Raw genomic sequence first — 20522 nt, forward strand, 5'->3', positions numbered from 1 at the left:
TCAGACAACAAAAAGAAAGAAAAGGCATCCAAATCAGCAAGGAAGAAGTCAAACTTTCAATATTTACAGATGCTATGATATTCTATATAGAAAACCTAAAACACTCCACCAAAAAAATTGGTAGAACACAACTTCAGTAAAGTTGCAGGATACAAAATCAACATATAGAAATCTGTTATATTTCTATACACTAATAATGAGGCAGCAGAAGGAGAAAGTAAGGAATCAATCCCATTTACAAATGCACCAAAACCCACAGGAACCTAGGAATAAACCTACCCAAAATGGTGAAAGACCTCTACACTGAAAACTATAAAACACTGATGAAAGAAATTGAAGACATCACAAGAAAATGGAAAGACATTCTATGCTCATGAATTGGAAGAACAAATATTAAAATATCCGTACTACTCAAAGCAATCTACACAAAATGCAATCCCTATCAAAACATCACCACCATTTTTCACAGAGTGAGAACAAAGAATCCTAAAATTTGTATGGAACTGATCCATACCTTCTTATAAACTTAAAGCCCCATGTGTAATTTTGCCTAGATTATCATTTAGATATTACATGGGCACCTCAAGTCCAACATACTCAAAGCTTATTTTTTTATGTTCCTTCCATATCTCAGAATATGGCATGATTTACATCTCACATCTAATAAATGACTAATTCTTATTTATTCTACATTTTGTATATCGTCCACTTTTCTTCATCTACAGTGCCCCTACTTTGATTCAGGCCACAATTATCTCTCATCTGATTTAGTGACAGATTTTATTGTAGTTTATATGTTTACATGTCCATTTATTCTACCAGACTGTGAGTAATGAGAGGCTAAGACCACTTATTCATTCAACTAGTATATATTAAGGGCCTACCACATGGCATATTATGACACATTTATCTCTGTATCTTTCACATCAAGTATATTCCTTGACATTAAGGATGTGCTCAGTATATGTTTGTCTTATTGAATTACATTGAAACTTACTATGTTACAGATGAGAAAAATAGAGCCCAAAGATGAAAAATGATCTGCCAAAGCTACACAGAAGATTAAGATACTAAATTTCACATTTCCTTACTCAGTCCTACTTTCTTTCCATAGAGCCACTTTGTCTCTACCTCCTACCCCTCCTTACGTTCCCACATTATTTTTCTCTCTCTCTGACTTTTCTACACCATTCTCTTATTGTTGGTGATATTTCTCTTATACTTGTTTGTCAGTTTCTGTGGGTAAAAATAAGTATCACCATCCCTATAGGTTTTTTGGTTAAGAATCTGTATTTCCTTGGCATTGTTTACTTCTTCTGGCATCATCACTGCTGAATCAGGATGATCATAAGTCAGCTTTTCATCTGGCATTTCTAAAGAGTTCTTCTTGACTTCAGGAGAGTATGGATAAAACTGGCCAATATAGAAACTTGCAGGCTCTCAAATGGATTTAGTTGCATTCTGGGAAAAGCAGAATGAGGAAACACTTTCATGAGAATTTGTGTAGAATACGTGTTTTATATAGACAAAATAAGAAAGTATGGGTTATAATTACAAATGCTATTTTATTGGATTTATGGATGAAGATTATGATAACTATTATTTTATTATTATTATTTTTATAAAGAGAGTGTGAGAGCGGGGGACAGGGGAAGAGGGAGAGAGAGAGAGAGAGAGAGAGAGAGAGAGAGAGAGAGAGAGAGAGAATCCCAAGCAGGCACCATACTCAGTGCAGAGCCTGACACAGGGCTTGATCCCATGATCCTTGTATCATGACCTGAGCCAAAATCAAGAGTTAGACATTCAACCAACTGAGCCACCTAAGCTCCCCTGATAATGATTATTTTAGACAGTGTATTGGACTATCATACAAAATTGTTTTTTTAATGTATAATCTATTTCCACTTTCTACAGTTTAGTAAAACCTAAATGAGAAATCTAAATAAGCTCATTACATTCTAGGAATATGAATAAAACATGTGGGTGATGCCTTCTTGAGAAAATTTCTGCTCCCATCTTGTTCAAGCCATGAATATAGGGGACCCTCTTAGAATGGTTTACAAAACATTGTTTTCACATCTTTGTATCTCGATTAGTTCTGTTATCTCTGCTTGTAATTGTTTTTATTCATTCTTTTATTTATCAAATATTTTCTGTGCACCTACTCTGTGCCAGGCATTTTGTTGAGTTTGGGAGATTCAGTGATGGTTCTTTTTGCAGTTCATTCTGTCATCCCCTCTCTTACCTCTTGGCTTCTGCACATGCTGTTCTCTTTGGCTCTAATGTCCTTCTTATCCTTCAAATTTATATTTAAATATCACCTTTTCTAGGAAGAATTCTATAACTCCTTCAGTATTGGATTAGGTGTATTTCTTCTTTGCTCCCTTCCATAGCATTTATCCTTCATTACATTTGTCTGTTTGCTATCTTTCCTACTAAATTACGAGCCCCTTGATACCAGGGATTCATTGATTAATTATATATTAATTAATAGTATACATAACATAGTATGTATGTTAATATAAAATTAATTAATTTATTTATATGTCAATTTATCACTCTATCTTTATACTGTGGGTCTATATTAAGGCAACAATGAAAACAACTGAGATTAGTCAACCTTCTCACCCCTTAGGATGATACCCATAAAAACAATAATTATGTTAAGATCATTCATTCAACAGTGCCTTCTATGGGCCACTCACTAAGTGCTGATGATTCAACAACTAAATTTCCTTCTCTCATGGAGTTGACATTCAAGTGGGTGGGGAGAGAGGTTCATTCTGTGCCAGATACTAAGTATTTAAAATGTTTTAACCCATTTAATTCTCACAACAACCCTATGAGGTATATTTGTAAATAGTACTGATTTTACAAATGAGAAACCAAGGCCCAAAGAGATTAAGTAACTTGGCCAAAGATACATAGCTGGCAAGTGGCTGATCTGGAATTTGACTCAGGTTGACTCATTCCAGAGTTTACACTCTTAATCACAACACCACAGAACCCTTTCATCTGCAAATGCCTTCAAGGATTTTTGCTCTAACTATTCCAAAATACTTGATAGCCCTGAATAGTCCATGCCATTGTATACTCCCTTGTCCACCAAAAGACCAGTTTAGGTATCCTTTTCTTTATCACCTTTTATTATAATTATCTGTCTCCAATTCTAGACAGTGATCTCTTCGAGGGTAGATATAACAGTTATCTTATTTGTCTTCACTGCTGTATCCCCAGGGCCTAGCACACTAGTCACTCAATTAATGCCTATTAAACAAATATTTGACTCTTGGCAATCTACATAAATATTTTTTATTTGTGCTTTAAAATGTTATGTTTCTGAAAGATTATTTGTAGTTTCATGATTTTTCAAAAAGTTTATTTTGAGAGAGAGAGAGAATCCCAAGCACAGGGCTTGATTTCATGAACCATGAGAGCATGACCTGAGCTGAAATCAAGAGATCAAGAGCTAGATGCTGGGGCACCTGGGTGGCTCAGTCAGTTAAGTGTCTGACTTTGGCTCAGGTCATGATCTCACAGCCCTGCATCCTCCGGCTGTCTGCTGTTAGCACAGAGCCTGCTTTGGATCCTCTGTCTCCCTTTCTCTCTGCCACTCCCGCACTCATTCTCTCTCTCTCTCTCTCTCTCTCTCTCTCTCTCTCTCTCAAATAAATAAATAAATAAATGCTGCTTAACTGAGCCTCCCAGGTGTCCCTGCAATTTCATGATTTTTGGTAAGATATTCGGATAGTACAATTATATACAGAAATTGATATTGAGACATTACAAAATTCTTTATGTGATATCTAACAACTTATTTTACAAACTGTTATATTCAGTGTATTTCAGGAAACATGCTTTCTTAGCTCTTTAGCTAATGGTGTGCTTTTCAGGAAACATTTAGACGAATTCATTGAGTTATCTAAGATCATACAGCTAGTTAGAGACAGTGTTGGCCTAGAAGCAAACATAGGTCTCCTGCCTCTCAGTCCAATGGCTCTTTTGTCTTTATGGATACCTTGTTGACATTAATTCAATTCCACTGGAAGTTGGAAATACTGTCTTACCACTGATCAATCCACCTATTTCTAAAAGCCAGTAATTTCAAAAAAATAAATAAGTAACCTTGAAGTACAACAGAAAAATCACTCTGCCTTCCAAACATCTTCGTTACTACTATGATTTAAAAATCTCTAAGTTGTGGTTTTATCATGAATTAAACACACCTTTCCATACTTATAGCAACTGGTTGTTCAAATCATTTCTGATATGACAAGTCAAAAATATTTTGAAAGAAAGTAAAACATCTAACAAAGTCTGCTGAATAACGAGAACAGGGCATAGATAAAAGTGTTGTAGGAGTTTCAAATGTAGAAATAAATTAGGGTATTAGTAAAAACTACCATAGAGCTTTAGAGCAGAAATGAGCCTTAATAGTCAGGGAAGGATTCACAGAGGAATTGGGACCTGAAGGCAGAAAATTGATAAATATATATAACTCATGTGAAGGGTAATATGAAGAGATGGATTGGTAGCCATGTGCATTGGTTCCTTAGAAGAGTGAAACATTCAACTTGTCTTATGTTAAAAGATCTGTTGAGGGGCGCCTGGGTGGCGCAGTCGGTTAAGCGTCCGACTTCAGCCAGGTCACGATCTCGCGGTCCGTAAGTTCGAGCCCCGCATCGGGCTCTGGGCTGATGGCTCGGAGCCTGGAGCCTGTTTCCGATTCTGTGTCTCCCTCTCTCTCTGCCCCTCCCCCGTTCATGCTCTGTCTCTCTCTGTCCCAAAAATAAATAAACGTTGAAAAAAAAATTAAAAAAAAAAAAAAAGATCTGTTGAGAAGTGGAATGTATAGAGTTGGAGAATAACTTGATTGACAGGCAGAGTAATTTAAACTTAATGCTCTAGGAATTAGAAATAAGTTTTTGAACACAGGAATAAAGTATGAGAATTAGCCACATTTAAGAAAGATATATTTGGCATATAACTATTCAAATTTAAAGCTGGACCTTAAAAAATAAAAGGATTTCAAACTGAAATTATCTCCTGCCCCTCCTATGGGCTACGTTAAGGTGAGGACAACTTCTTAATTTTCTTACTATTCATATTTACTGTTCATTGAGCACTTACTATATGCCAGACACATAATAAACCTTTCATATGCAAGACCTTATTCAATCTATAGGAAATAGCACTTTCCTTTGATGTGGGGACTACAGTTACCTCCATTTTATATATGAAGACACAGGTTCAGAGAGGTGAATTGAGATGCACAAAGTCAGATAGCTCATAAATTTAGGAGCAAAAATTTGAACCCTGATTTGTTTGACCTGAATCTAGTTAGTATAATAGTTGGCACATAGTTGATGTGCAATAAATATCTCCTGAAAAAAATGGGTGAATGAATATATTAGTAAATCTGTCCTCTTCTGCACATGAAAGTACAGATTAGCTTTAATGGTTTTCATGATCTAGATAAGTTCAAGTCCATATTAAGAGTAAAGAAGCAGAGGGGCGCCTGGGTGGCTCAGTTGGTTGAGCATCTGACTTCAGCTCAGGTCATGAACTTGCTGTCTGTGAGTTCAAGCCCCGCCTTGGCTCTGTGCTGACAGCTAGGAGCCTGGAGCCTGTTTCAGATTCTGTGTCTCCCTCCCTCTCTCTCTACCCCTCCCCCACTCATGCTCTGTCTCTCTCTGTGTCAAAAATAAACATTAAAAAAAATAAAGAGTAAAGAAGCAGGGCGCCTGGGTGGCTCAGTCGGTTGAGCGCCCAACTTCAGCTCAGGTCATGATCTCGAGGCCCATGAGTTCAAGCTCCCTGTAGGGTTTGTGGAATCTGGAGATTGCTTCATATTCTGTGTCTCCGTCTCTCTGCCCCTCCCTTGCTTGCACTCTGTCTCCCTTTCTCTCTCAAAAAATAAATAAATGTTAAAAAAACAGTTAAATAAGTTTGAGCCACAAAAGAGAAGAATTTACATAGGCAAATCTCTTGACTCTAGAAATTCTGATTAGGAAGAGATCTGGATTTTGCTTAGAAATTACACATCTGTGTGTGTATACACTATACACACACACACACACACACACACACACATCAACAAGAGAGTTGGAACACCTTTGACACACACATACACATATGTGCATGCAGACCCACACAACCATATATGTTTTTAATCCCATGCTTTCTTTTATTTCCTTAACTGTCCTGCGAGGGTGTACATAATAGAATGTCAGAGCTAGAAGAGACCTTAGTAATTACCTAATCAGATCCCCTCATGTAAATGTAGAAATTGAGGCACTAGAAGGAAAGTAAATTGCAAAGGTCACACAAGGAGTTAGAGTAAGATTAAGAAACTGAGTTTCCTGACTCAAAGGTTTGTTTTACTGTGAACTGTCACCATTTACCATCTCAATTTTACAGATGGGGTAACCAAAGCATGCTAAGAATGTTGATGATCAAGCTCCTGCTACTTGTCCATTGAAGCAGGACTTGAAATCAGATCTTTTTTATTTTAAACTCCAGCTTGTTTTCATCCAAGTGCTTCTGTCTGGATGCCCAAAAGGAAGACTTATTCCTGTTGCATTAAATACTGAACTGAGGATAATTTACAGAAAACTTTGATCTTCACTTTAAGAGAAAATGTCCAAAGCTGCTTTATTTTCAGAAGAAGGACTGTCCCAAGAAGGCTGCATGAAGGCAGGGATTCTGTCTTCCTTACTGAATCCACAATACCTAGCACAAAAGAAGGCACTCAAAAAATATTTGTTGATTATATGGCATACTAAAGGCAGAAAGGGAAAGTAAGTTGGGTAATGGTTTCCCAATAAATGATGGATGGATAATTATTATTAGTGCTGAAAAAGTAGAAATGAATGCAGGTAAGAGGTGGGAGAAACCCTGAAACAAAGGAGAAGCTCTGTCTTTCTGACTGAAGCGGCAATCACTCAGCAAGGGCTGAGTGGTTTGGTAGGACTGTGATCGGCAGAGATATTTAAATTAGGCCTCCTTAAAATTGCTACTTTCCACCCCACCCCCATTCGCCTTTAAATTTTGTTTCAGTCATTACCCAGGGACCGGATACAGAGATTCCTATGGGGAGTTCTAATGGGTCGATTCAATTTCAACTGGATGACGCCACTTAGCTAAGCATTAAGAGCTACAGCTCCGGGAAAGCAAACGACACAGAGAGAGGGAGAGAAAGAAATTATAACAAGGAGCAATAAATCCCTTCCCTCCCATCCTCCCCTATAATCCATTCACAAGACCTTCAGAAATCATCTACATTCACAAAACAGCCAGCTAGCTGAGCCGAACACACTGCAATCTCATCCCCCTCCCCCACCCCCGTCTCTGCAGATTATATACCAACACACCCTGAGCTATATAAATAATCACACACTAGCGGTATCTATTGCTCTGTTGAGATACCCTGCGTCTACAACTGCAGTTTCTGCTGCTTTGGTTCATCCGTCAGATTGGAGGAGACAGAGGCGGAGGCGGAGGCGGAGGCAGAAGAGAAAGAGGGGGAGGAGGTAAAGAAGGAAGAAGGGGAGGAGGGAAGGGGGAGGGAAGAGGAGTGGAAGGAAAACGCTGAAGGAGGAGGGGGAAAAGAAAGAGGAGGAGGAGGAGAAGGGGAGGAGAAAGAGGCGGAGGAGGAGGGGGAGGAGAAATAGAAGAAGGAGGAGGAGAAAGAGGAGGAGGATATGAACAACTTACCCTGCTGAGCTTTCTTTGGGGAATACGTGCATCAAGATTTAGATCTGCATGTAAAATCTATACAAAGTATCTGCCACTACAGGTCTGACTCTCCTCCCCACCCCCACCCCCACCCCCCGCACCACCGTTTTTTTTTTTTTTTTTTTTTCCCCTTCTTTCCGTTTTCTCTGCTGTGTCAGAAAGACCGACACAGAACTATCTCTGTTTCTGGCTCCACTGCCAGTGGAGTTTTCATTCAGACTTTCCGAAGAGAGGTGGAGAAACCTAAAGACTCAGGAGAAGAAGAGGTCTTTTGAGCCAAATGGGGCATTAGTTCTTCTGCTTTTCTCAGCATGGATAAACCTTTTCCTCAAGGTAAGCCATAGAGATTAGCTCTTAAAGACCCTAGAATTCTTTCTATGCAATGCACAGATTGCCATTCATTCCAGCCATCCTGTGTGTGTGTGTGTGTGTGTGTGTGTGTGTGTGTGTGAGTGTGCGTGTGTGCGCGCGCGCGCGTGTGCACGCGTACAAGAGCAAACGCGTGGGTAAAATAAAATGAAAACCATTTAAATGAGATTTAAATGAATCAGCTTTTGCACAAAACTATCCGTATTGGAAATTTATAAATCAAAATGGAACTTCAAAATAACCCTTTTGCATCCAAATGTCAATTTAATTTCTAGCCTGTTGACCTTTAAATGCATTTTGGTGCTTGCCTAAGCCCCTTATAGCGCAGCCTAACCACCCAAGCTGAGGACGTAGGGAGAGCCCGTGCTGAGGCCAGTCTGGCTGCCCAGCGGGCATCCTGTCAGCGTGGGGCTAGTCTGCTATTGGCTCACAAGTCTGGGCTGTGCATCGTTCAGATTTCATCACATCACCTTGCCCTGGGTAGAAATGGCGCAAGCTGACACGGCATAACCCCCTACTTACATTGAGTCAGAGCAATGATTTAGAAATCTCTGGATCCATTCCTGCGTGTGTGTGCACATGTCTCTGTGTGGCACACGGAAATTTTGTCAAAAGTGAGAACCTGTGAGCATGTCCAGTTAGCCAATAGGCATTTGATAGGACCTAGTACAAGTGGTTTATACTCCCTTCCATTCCTGTAGCTAATTATAATTATCATTCACCTCTGCATGCTGCAAACCAAGTTAGATGAACAGAAAACAGACCTTGAACTCTTAAACAGAAAATCTATTTTGAAATGCAAACTATTGTTGCTTTTCTGGGTACATTAAAACCTCATTGTAACATAATGTGCTATTACATGAATTTGGATATACCAGGTGTTAAATCATGTTCCCAACAAGTCGGCTGCATACATACATACCAATAAGGCACAGGCTAGCATTTTATCCACAAGGAAGTATTAGTCTTGCTCCCTGTACCTCTAAATAAACATTTACTAAGACTTTATTCTATGCATTTTGCTTTCTTTGTGTTCTGTTAAGTCTCTCTAGCTGTGAAACAATCTAGATGGTGGTCTGAGTGACTTGGATTTGGAGGGTTTTTATTCAGAGTTGAGGAGTTGGGTAGTGAGGAATTAAAAAACATAAAGGAAGGAGACTAATTCTTCATGAAAGACATTTTGAGACAGAGAAATGCAAACAACAAACTCGGCATAAAAAATGTAGAGTATCAAGATGAGCAGGGGCTTTAAAAGCCCTCCTTTTGTGCCCCTCATTTTGCAGATAGCAAAACTGAGGCTTGGGATGGAAGTCACTTGCCCACAGTCACAAAACAAAGTAGAGCTAGAGTTAGGACTACAACTTAAATTTCTTGTATCTTATACAAGGATTTGAGGTTTAAAGAAAGATTCCTACTTCTTAAGTGAACAACTAGCATTTTCCCCAGGATTCGAGTTAGGTGAATTCATTTGTTATTACAATTTTTCCCTTTACTGCTCGTCACTAAAACACGTATATCTTTAAAAATGCAAGGTCTTAAAACTACAAGACTCTCCAGTTTGAAATAAACTGCCACGAGTCTTAATGAAACTATTAAAGTAATGAATAGGACCAGGGTAGCAAAATGACAAGTTAAGAGTTAAATGTGGTGGGAACCTGGCAGCTCCAGCAAGATGTATGTGGTAGGAGGGAGGCCCAGTCAGTGGCTGAGAGGTTAGTAATGTAAACTATATACAACTTGGTATTTGTAAGGGGGGAGTGCTTTGATAGAGATGCAAATGCCTTTGCACAGAGAGGGATTTTTGGAGAGCAGACTTTGGAACAGTAGAACTAAGAAAACATATAAAGCCATAGCAGAAATTCCCCCTATGTTTGCTTTCAGTTATTCTGAGAACGAGTGTATGTAACAGCAGAGCACAGAAAAAAGTAACACACCCCAGAGCTGTTACACAGTGAGGTACAAAACAGCATTGAACCCATGGGAGTGGGAGAAAACAGGAGCCAGGCTCTCCTTCTTTCCCCTCCTCTTCTTTGGAATTGAGGTTGAGTCATATTGTATCAGGAAGGATTTGCCAGAGAAATCAGGGCTGTCTTAAGGTATTAGCATAGTAGGGCTTTAGATAGGGAAGTTTTCAACTTTGGTCTCAACATGGCAGATTTTAGGTTCCAGGAAGTAAATATCTTTTTCTTTCATTAACAAACAGCATTTCTTGAATAGATTTAGCTCTCTAGTCCCTAAGTTGGCATAAGAAAAGAAATTTCTGTTTAGGTTGAACATAGAAAATTTCAGGGCTACAGAAAAACTGTTGAGAAAGCTATGAGCACCTGGCCAGAGTGACTGAGATGGGAGTGGGTTTACAATGCATCATTCATTACTGCAGAGGCACTACGTGACAGAAATCACTAGATCCCACCAATGTGCAGCCAAGACTTGTAATCACCTTGGCTCCTATTTAATAATATTTGATATGCATATTCCCTCATTTAATAGAATATAGAACTGACCAACAGCACAGTTTCTTAACTGTTTTTGCTCACAATGAATGGCCCTTTAATGGGTAGATTTCTGAATCATAAACATGCAAGCAGTAGTAGTTTTTCATCTAATCTATCTGCTGTAGCAGTCTCTTGCTTATTTGTTTCTTAACTTTTTTCCCCTTTTACCTCCCCCTACAGTATCTATTTCACTTCATCCTGTTAGTCAGATTTGCAAACAATTTACTATTATTCAATCTTGTTTTATCCTTCTCAACACACACATTTTACCCAGGCGCTCCTGTCCTGTGTATTGCAGATTTTCCACAGTACATTCTAATAAAAGATTTTTCAGGGCAGGAAGAAATCATCCGAGTTCATCCTGTTAGGTCCCTTGCAAACAAGACACTAGTACCTCACCATCCCAGACCAATGCCCAGAGCTTCCTTTAATCATCCAATCAAGCATCTCAACTTCTCAGTCTTACAGAAATCTAATCAATATCTAGATACACCTTCTCAACTTAAGCACCATATATACCCTTCTGCTGCGAAGACAGGATCCCCTTTGAACATGGTTCTGAGTCATTTCAATTATGACCTAGATTCCTCCAAGCTTAGCTTTTGAACCTTCTGGGCATGTCCCTGAGATACTTACTGATACCCTTGGAATCCCGTATGATTATCTCTTGTAACTTTGAGGCCTTGTATATCTTCCTTCAAGTTGTTGATTTTTAAATTTCCAATATGATTTGAATCTAGTTTCCTTTGGGAAATCAATGAGTCTAAAATGCATGCACTGTATTTGTTACTGTTCTTATAGTATAACAGACACAAAGAGCCCCGCGCCTTCTTTATCTGATCAATGGGGAATAAATCTATTTCTTATAAATTTGCCAAAAATAATTCTCTTGATTCAAAGCTTCTACATCCACATATCCTTCAAGTCAGCTGAACAATGTTTCTTTGTTTATTTAGGTGTTCCAATGAAAACTACTTTTTCCTTTCCAAAACTAAGATTATTAGTCTTAACAAAGTACAGCAAAGGTAGACGTTGGACACTTCAGGGGGCTGTGAGTCCAAGTGAATAAAAGAGACATAAATTTTGCTTTTGAGTGCCCAAATGAACAAGGGCATGTTGCTTAGTTTACCCTCAAGGATTGAAGATGTGGGAGGTATAGACGAAGATTTTTTTTTTTTTTTTTTTTTTGCCAAACTTTGTAGTTACAGAATAATAGACGAAGGTATAGACGAAGATAGTTTTTTTTTTTTTTCTTGACAAACTGTGTAGTTACAGAATGATAGACCATAATAGGGTTCAGTCCTTCAAAATCACCTAGTTTACCCCTATAATTATATAGACAGTGAAATTGAGGCCCCAAAAAGCAAGTGATTTGACAAAAGTTTTATAGATGTTTGAGCCTTAGAATGTCCACAGTGTTTATCTGCATTCTCTTGTGCTGCATTAAATAACACAAAAACAACTAACTAAAAACCGAAATTATAGTCAGACTGGTTCTTCTATGTGATGTGCCAGAAAGTTATTTTTAACCAAATTAAATCTTCTTTTCAAAAAATGAACAGATGTAAATTCAACTAAACAGGTTTGCATGGGGATATAGCCTCAAAAGGCAATGAGTCTGGTCATATTATTAGCCACTGAGGCCTTTGGCATCCTTATTTCTCCTGTTATTGAGCTTTGGACACATTTCAGTGCCGTGTTTGCTTGCTTATGGAAATCTAATCAAGCACTATCCTCTTTCACTTGTTCATTTCTATTACTCATTCAAGCTTTGCATTCTATACAGTAGTGTGAGTAATTGATCTATTTTGAGGAGGCCTGAAATATGATGGATTTCAAATGTATGCTTTATTCATGCTAGTGTTTCCTAGGTCCTAATGCCTCCAGGCTGACTCTGGGATTTGTGTTTAGGTTCTCTTGTGTACACCTTTTTGGTTGTTCAGTCTTCCAGGTGTTGCAATACAGCAATCTACTGTTTGTACAACATTTTCCTCATAGTCACCATTATCAGTACTAGGCTCAATCAGATCCTTCCGAAAATGACCAGCCACCAGTTCCTGATTGTGGTACAATGGAGACACAAGCACATGTGCTTTCTAGATATTCAGCTTGGTTTAGATCTGATATGAGAACACTGTTGCTCTTTAAGAAAGCCAATTTACTGTGTAAGGTAAACATAGGGAAAAGCAGTTGAAGTAGATTCTGCCTAGTAAATCCCATCGATGTAGATTTGACTTCGGGTAGTAATAGGTACAAATACAGGTGATAATTCAAATAATTCAGGGTTCATCTTTTATGGCTCCCTCATCCCAAGTGTTACTCCCACATGTATAAAAGGTTTTTTTTGCTATTGTTCTACAGATAGCCTGATTTTTGCCTTCTGTGTCTCTGCCATATCAGTGCCATTATTACATCTTGCCTGCCTGTATTCATTGAATCAAGAAATTCCTTTCTCATCTGTTTATTTATGCTTATCAGAAATTTCACTGAAGGGAGAATTTTGATGATACATATATGTTCACCTGTATTTATGTCTCATACACACACACTCACACAACTTCTCCTGGAAGAATTGTGAGGCTTTTTCTTTTACACTGGCATTGCTTCAGGATGAAGCCTTTGCATTTGAAATTAGGTTCCATTTTTATTATAATTGTGAGGCTAGAGGCCTAGATTTCTGTGTTAGCAAACATCTGAATGAGATAGCTGCTCCTGTGACCCGAGTCATATGATGCAATACAAAAGGAATCAATGATCTGAGCTTTGCTCCCAGAATGCTTTATAGCCTGGATAAGTTGACCAGATTTGCCTGTAAAGAAGTAGGCAAGGTAAGTTACAGAATAAAGGTGTAACAATGAGGACTACCCTAAAGTAATTGAAGGTAGTGGTAGAGGAGACAGGGCTCAAGCTTTGTTTAGTTCCCTGCAACGTGTTCAGGCCGATGTGTTCTCATGTGTTGTTTGTGTTTCTTCTCTCCTAGGATTTTCTGATGTGCCCTAACGTCCATGTAACAACAAGGGCTCTTTATCACCACAAGTGCCACCCTAACCCAAAACCACTCAGAACTCAAGAATCAAGGCAAAATGGATGCTGCAGTGACAGATGATTTCCAACAAATTCTTCCTATTGAACAGCTGCGCTCTACTCATGCTAGCAATGATTATGTGGAACGGCCTCCAGTCCCCTGTAAACAGGCCCTCTCCAGCCCTTCCCTTATAGTGCAAACCCACAAATCTGATTGGTCCCTGGCTACCATGCCTACTGCTCTTCCCCGCAGTCTCAGCCAGTGCCATCAATTGCAGCCCTTGCCTCAGCATCTGAGCCAATCTAGCATTGCCAGCTCAATGTCCCATAGCACCACTGCCTCTGATCAAAGGCTCTTGGCCAGCATTACCCCCTCACCTTCAGGCCAGTCCATCATCCGAACCCAGCCTGGAGCAGGGGTCCACCCAAAGGTTGATGGTGCTCTGAAGGGAGAAGCTGAGCCGTCTGCAGTGCACCCCAGTGAGCACCTCTTCATCTGCGAGGAGTGTGGGCGCTGCAAATGTGTCCTTTGCACGGCAGCTCGTCCTCTCCCCTCCTGCTGGCTGTGCAACCAGCGTTGCCTTTGCTCTGCTGAGAGCCTCCTCGATTATGGCACTTGTCTCTGCTGTGTTAAGGGCCTCTTCTACCACTGCTCCACTGATGATGAAGACAACTGCGCTGATGAGCCCTGCTCCTGTGGGCCGAGCTCTTGCTTTGTCCGCTGGGCAGCCATGAGCCTCATCTCCCTCTTCCTACCTTGCCTGTGCTGCTACCTGCCTACCCGTGGATGCCTCCATCTGTGCCAGCAGGGCTATGATAGCCTCAGGCGACCAGGCTGCCGCTGTAAGAGGCACACCAACACTGTGTGCAGAAAAATCTCTTCTGGTAGTGCACCGTTCCCCAAGGCCCAGGAAAAGTCTGTATGACCTTCCCACAAAATGGATCCAGAGCTTTCTCTTTCTTAGCCCCCATCAGTAAAGTGCAGGCCTCATCTTTGAAGAGGGGGAGGAGGAGTAAAGTAGCCAAAGTTAGGGCCTCACCAGTTTTGCCCCTGCAGTGTCAGGGGAATGGCCAAGTACATCCTGGTGCGGGATGCCTTGCTCTTGCTCACAGTATCTATCCCACTCCTCTTCAACCTTTTTACACCTTGCCGTTTTAGCCCTGTGGCTGTCATGGCAAATTCAGGTGATATATAGGCATGACATTTGGACACCGAGGGCTGACAGAGCCAGCAACGTGGAGGTTTAGGGGCTCCCCAATATAGTGCCTCTCGATGCAGGCTCTGAGCGTCACTCTACTTTCCACAGTGCCTTTGGAAACTTTCTTCTAAGATAGTTTTCACAGGTCCGTGTGGAACAGCATTCAATATTCCAGGGAATCTGATCCCTTCTCCCTTGTTTACTGCCCTTCTCTTCTTCAGTCTCTTTTTCTCCCTGTCTCCTCTTGTTCTGTGCTCCCTCCCCCTTCGTTCCCAGTCTCTCTCCTTCTACTTTTCCTCTCTTTTCTTTCTGTCTCCCTTCCTTCTACTCCTTTGCTCCCTCTCTTTCAGACTAATCCATTCTCTACCTGTATTTCTATCTTGTTTGGTCTATCTTTGTCTCTCTCTACCTTTCCTTCTCTACTATGTCCGAAAGTGCTGTTTTTCCATAGGTGTTTCCTTTGACGCCAAACTTTGCTATGCTATACTATTTACTAAATTTTATTAAGGGAAATGGATTACTGTAATGAACTGATCACTAGCAATAGTCTATATCCTGACACGTGTGTGTGTGCTCATAACCACACTCACCTGTTTGTGAGCATATGAGGCAAAATTATCTTACATTTCCAGGTTTAACTAGTTGGAGTTTTACTCCCTTTCCCAATAATCAACTTATAGTGCTGACAGATTCCACTAGCATGCGGAGTAGGATAGTAAATCAGGATGCTCATAACTTTGTATGTCTGACCCAAGTGCCAAAGGCAGACGTGCTTTATAGCTAAATGAACAAAGCAAAGGATATTACAGAGGTCTGTTCTCTCTTAGAAGCTAACTGCCCTGAGACTGCATGGCTCAGGCCTTAATTACGGACATAAAAAGTCATAAAACTTTAGAGCTGGAAGGAATCTTAACTGTTAATCTAGTTCAATGCCCTTATTTTACAGATGGGAAAACTGAGGCCTGGGGATAGGAAGGGATTTTCCCAAGGCCACACACGGAGTTCATAGCAGAGTTGGGACTGGAATACAGGCCTTCTGACTCCTAGTTAAATATTCTCTACCCTACACCACATTGAGTCCTGGGACTTTTCTCATAGGACTCTATTAACAGTAACAGAAGGCCATTGCCATTCAATTTTCTGGAACCATGCCAACTTAGTGTACTGGTCTTTATGCAGTGCCTGGTGGGTAGCTAATTAACTATCAGGTGTTGAGACTGCCCCCAGTGGACATCATCTTTGGCTCTGTCACCTGTAGAAGCTCAAGTGTGGAAAAAACAAACAAAGAATCCCTAACCAAGCTGTACCTTCGCCTACTCTTTGCTGCACACATTGTGCTCACTCCTGGCTTTGTCTGCAACGGCAATTGCCTGAAAACCTAAATTTCAGCAACAGTGGAGAACTGAGATGAAAGACATATAATGCAGAGAACTGACTTCTCTTTTAAAAAATACCAAGAGCCTGTGTTGTGAATCCACTTCAATGGGAAAAGGCTGCAGTGGGGATGGCAGGCTCCTAAAGACAGCTGTTGTTAAAGACACAAGAATTAGATCCAGTTTCCCTCTGTAAGTGAATCCAAAATTCACTAAGGAATTCAGAGATTGAGGGCACTTGCTTGAAATCAAGGTGCTCCAACTTAGTTTAAGACTTCCAGACTCTGACTTTATATATCATCTCTTTTAAAGTGTGCATGGATGTGTATTGCAGAGTGGAGAGGTGGAGAGAAATGTATAGTCATACACAGGGGGAAGAAGAAGAGAACATCCATATCTCTTTGTTGGATATATACTATAGAAATATGTGCCACTCAGTTTTTGTTGGTTCTGAATCTTCCTGAAGTATAGTGACATTTGGGCTGTACACAGCCTCATACTTTCACTTTCACCTCCTCTTCTAGAATTGCTTTGCTCTATTTTTGTATATATAAATATGTTATGATTATTATTAATAATGTTAATGATATTGCTGCAAATGGTGCCATATATAAGGTTTGGCTTCTTGGAACATTATAAACCCAAACCAATACCTGTAACCTCTTATGTTGCTTTCAGATCTTTTAATTTTAAGTAACTTTTAAAAATCTTACAAGTCTGCCTGATTGACCTTTGACTTATCTACCTACCCCTAAAGCTGTGCCCAGTTCTCTGAGTCCAGCTGGATGGTGATGAGTAGCAACACACACTTCTCCCCGCTTCTGCCTGAAATTTGCTTAGAGCTGAGATATATAAGGATTCTATGACACTAGTGCATTGTTCCTGGAGCTAAAGTTATTCTATGGATGTTTGCTTACTAGTATCAGGGCCCAAACTAACACAAGTCCCTCCTCTTTGATAGCTCCTTGATATCCCAATCCTGCAGTCCTTACTCAGGCAAATTGTGCACTGCCAGAGGGGCCCTGGGCTCTGCCATACACCCAGAAGAGCTCTTCTCAGTGTGTTTCTAAATGGCCTTACACTTGGTAGAAGAAACTGAAGGGTTACTCAAATGCAATTGCAATCTGCAATCTGCTGCTGAGTCAGGGCTTTCACTTGTGTCCAAGTTGGCCTGATACGGGCTGCATCTGGTTTACGTATAGATGGGTCCTGTTGGGGTATGCGTACAGATGTGTGAGTGTGCATTTGCGTCCCTTCTGTGAAGTTATATATATGTATATGTATATGTATAGTATATGTATATGTATATATATGTGTGTGTGCGTGTGTGTGTAAATATATATATTCACACATCTCTATATATTTTAATGTATTGCACATGTATATTTAAAATATATATGAAAGAACTCTAAATCCTGCAGAAAGCCTCTGTTTTCATTATTTTCTACCTTGTGGCATGTACTGTATAAACAGGAATATTAGAGGGTGTTTCCTGCTTAGCATTTTTTTTTTTTGCAGTCATCCATTACCGCCTTATTCTACTGCTTTCCACATATTGGTTCCCTGATACATCTCATACGGCTTTAGTCAAGAGTTCTCCTCTAATTCCAGCCCATCTTCCCTCATCACAATAGCTATAATAAGTATAGTGAACACTTATATAGTGCTTACTGTATTGCTAAGCACTATTTTAAGCACGTTACCTATATTGGCTCATTTAATTCCCACATTAACTGTAAGATGTAGGTACAATTACAATTGCCATTTTACAGATGTGAAAACTAAAGCCCAGAGAGGTTATTTGAACTGCTAAAGGTAACAATGCTTGTAAATTATGGAGCTAATATTTGACCCTATGCTGTCTGAGTCCCAAGTCCCTGCTCCAGAGTTGGGTGTAGAAGTCTGAAGGATAATGCAGACTCTTCTGGTATAACAAGCCCCAAACAGTGAACAGTCCTTTCCCTAACTGCAGTTCATCTGCAGCCTAAAACTTGAAACAAATGTGCTCCTATGTTAGGAGTGAAGCAATAATTACAGACATCATATATGTCTCTTACTTCCCAAGATGATGGCATTATAAACTTCTCCACCATTCCCTTTGAAAACATGTTTGCAGACAGTTGCCATTTTTCAGGCAGTTTACAGTGTAGAACTAGTAGGGAAATATTGTGACTTGTGCCAGAGAAGTTTACGAGTTTTTAAGACTTTGACCTTTTCTTTACAGGCCCAGAGAAAACTAATTTGATTTCTTTCTGCAGAAAGTAGAACTAAAACTATTTTTGGAACTTGAAATTAGCTGGAATTGTTAACATCTAAGTTCATTGATTATACTGAGAGCATTTTTCTGATTCAAATGTAAGCAATCCACTGATGACCACTGTTCAGTGTAATACCTTACTTTTCCCATCACTGCCTTCATACTGACAATCCTTTACCCTGGTATTATTTCAGAGCCATAAAGACTCTTAAAGAACATCTATCCCAATGTCAACATTGTATAGTTGGAGGAAAAAATGCATAGAGAGGGAATAAAACCTGTCCAAAGCTACACAATTCTGAATTTGGGTGTAATTATGATTTATTTATTTTCAGAAATCTAAGTTTCTTAGAAAATAGAACTTGAAGCAAAAACTAATGTGCAATTCCAGGGAAGTAGGAGTAAGGAAAAAGAGTAGTGAGGAAGGAAGGAAGGAAGGAAGGAGAGCAAACAAAAAGGAGTGTATCATTGTGTTGTCCATAATCAGTTTCATGACAAGCTAATTTCTCAATTTGTTATGACTGGCCATATTACATCTCCATACAGCCCATCTGGGGGACTAAAGGAGAAGAATTTATCTCCTGCCTCCTATCTTAATAGTCAAATACCTTCCCTGTAAGATATTAACTCCCCTACACTTCTGTGTAGTGCATGTGTGGATGCCCAAGCAGGTACCTTGGCATCTCGTACGTCAGGAGCAAGGGGTAGCAAGTGTGTGGCTATGTGTGTGCTATAGGGAGACAAATGAACTTGAGAACCTATGTATTCTTGACTTGCTTTGAAGGGCTTCCTTCTATATGGAAATGAAGTCCCTGGTTCAACTAGTGGAGTAACAAAGTCTCAAAATATCCTTCTTCTTAGCATAAAAAGAAACTTTATCCTAGTGAACTCTTCAAAAAGTATGTCTAAACCAATGCACGTACATGCACTTATGTTCACTTAAGCTTCATCAGCATAATAGCAGGAAAATTGGTCAAGTTATTAAATTCAGGAAAAATGGCTAAACAAGTTATTTTGCAACATAAAAATAAAACATTCTGTTGGTCAACTGAATTTTCTCTATTTCAGCCACTAATTATGATATATAGACACATTCTAAGAGCTATATTATCTCTTATTCTCATACTCAATAATTCCCCGTGCCCAATAGACTATGCTCAGATGAAGTCAAAGCATCTAGTTAATAAAAACATCCCATTGATATAGTTTTATATCTATGGACAGTGTCATTAAAGCATTGGAATGCATTCCACTCATTTAATTCTTGCTTTTTTTATGTAAGAAAAGATGAGCATAGGAGAATTCTGAAAGTGTTTCATGGTGAATAATGAAACCATGTCATCCCTCCAAACAATACAGAAGACTCTCCTTCAGTGACATCTACTTTACTGAGTCCAGTGGTTACTTCTCTGTTCTCATGTACCTGACTTACTAGCACCATTTGACATAGCTGTTCATTCTGTCCTCATAAAAACACTTTTACCACTTGGCTTCCAGGATACCATATTCTTCTGGTTTTCCTCCTACTTCACTGTCTGCTCCTCTCTATTCTTTACTGGATACCCTCATTTTCCTCACCTCTTCATATTCAAGTATCTCAGCAATTGGTCTTTGAAATATGCTCTTTGGGTACCATTTACATGATGACTTTCAAAATTGTATCTCCAGCCTGGACTGCTCCCTTGAACTTCTCACTCATATATCCAACTGCCTATTTCACATCTCTACTCTGATATCTAGTAGGAATTTCAAACATAACATGTTCAAACTTATTTTTTCTCTCCTCAAACCTGAACTTGGCAGCATTTCTTATCTCTTTTAATGCCAATTCCAAACTTCTAGTTGCTCAGGTCAAAAAATTTTGTACTTACCCACTAGGCATTTTATTAGTTATAAATGTAGCTAAAATTCTCAACCTCCAAATCCTCAATTAGTCTTTTATTCTGATGATTTATCATGTGGTCATTAGTGCCCCTTTTGAACCTCTGGCCTAAAGTTTGATAAGACTGAAATCCTTGGTCCCTTTATCCTAATCTAGGCCCACATCCTTATCTTGACCATTAAATTG

At 39.6% G+C, this 20522-nt stretch overlaps 1 protein-coding gene across 1 annotated transcript; it reads left to right on the forward strand.

Moving 5' to 3' along the window:
* Positions 1–7669: 7669 nt before the first annotated feature.
* SPRY3 (sprouty RTK signaling antagonist 3) lies at positions 7670–19502 on the forward strand. Its single transcript, XM_045471532.1, has 2 exons — positions 7670–8070; positions 13582–19502. The coding sequence occupies exon 2, from the start codon at positions 13685–13687 to the stop codon at positions 14549–14551; it is 867 nt and encodes a 288-aa protein (XP_045327488.1). The 5' UTR covers positions 7670–8070; positions 13582–13684; the 3' UTR covers positions 14552–19502.
* The last annotated feature ends 1020 nt before the right edge of the window (positions 19503–20522 follow it).

The sequence above is a fragment of the Leopardus geoffroyi genome, chromosome X, assembly GCF_018350155.1.
Source record: "Leopardus geoffroyi isolate Oge1 chromosome X, O.geoffroyi_Oge1_pat1.0, whole genome shotgun sequence".
Taxonomy (NCBI): domain Eukaryota; kingdom Metazoa; phylum Chordata; class Mammalia; order Carnivora; family Felidae; genus Leopardus; species Leopardus geoffroyi.

Coding starts and splice junctions, on each gene's coding strand:
- SPRY3 (XM_045471532.1), top strand. CDS start 13,685: ATGGATGCTGCAGTGACAGATGATTTCCAACAAATTCTTCCTATTGAA.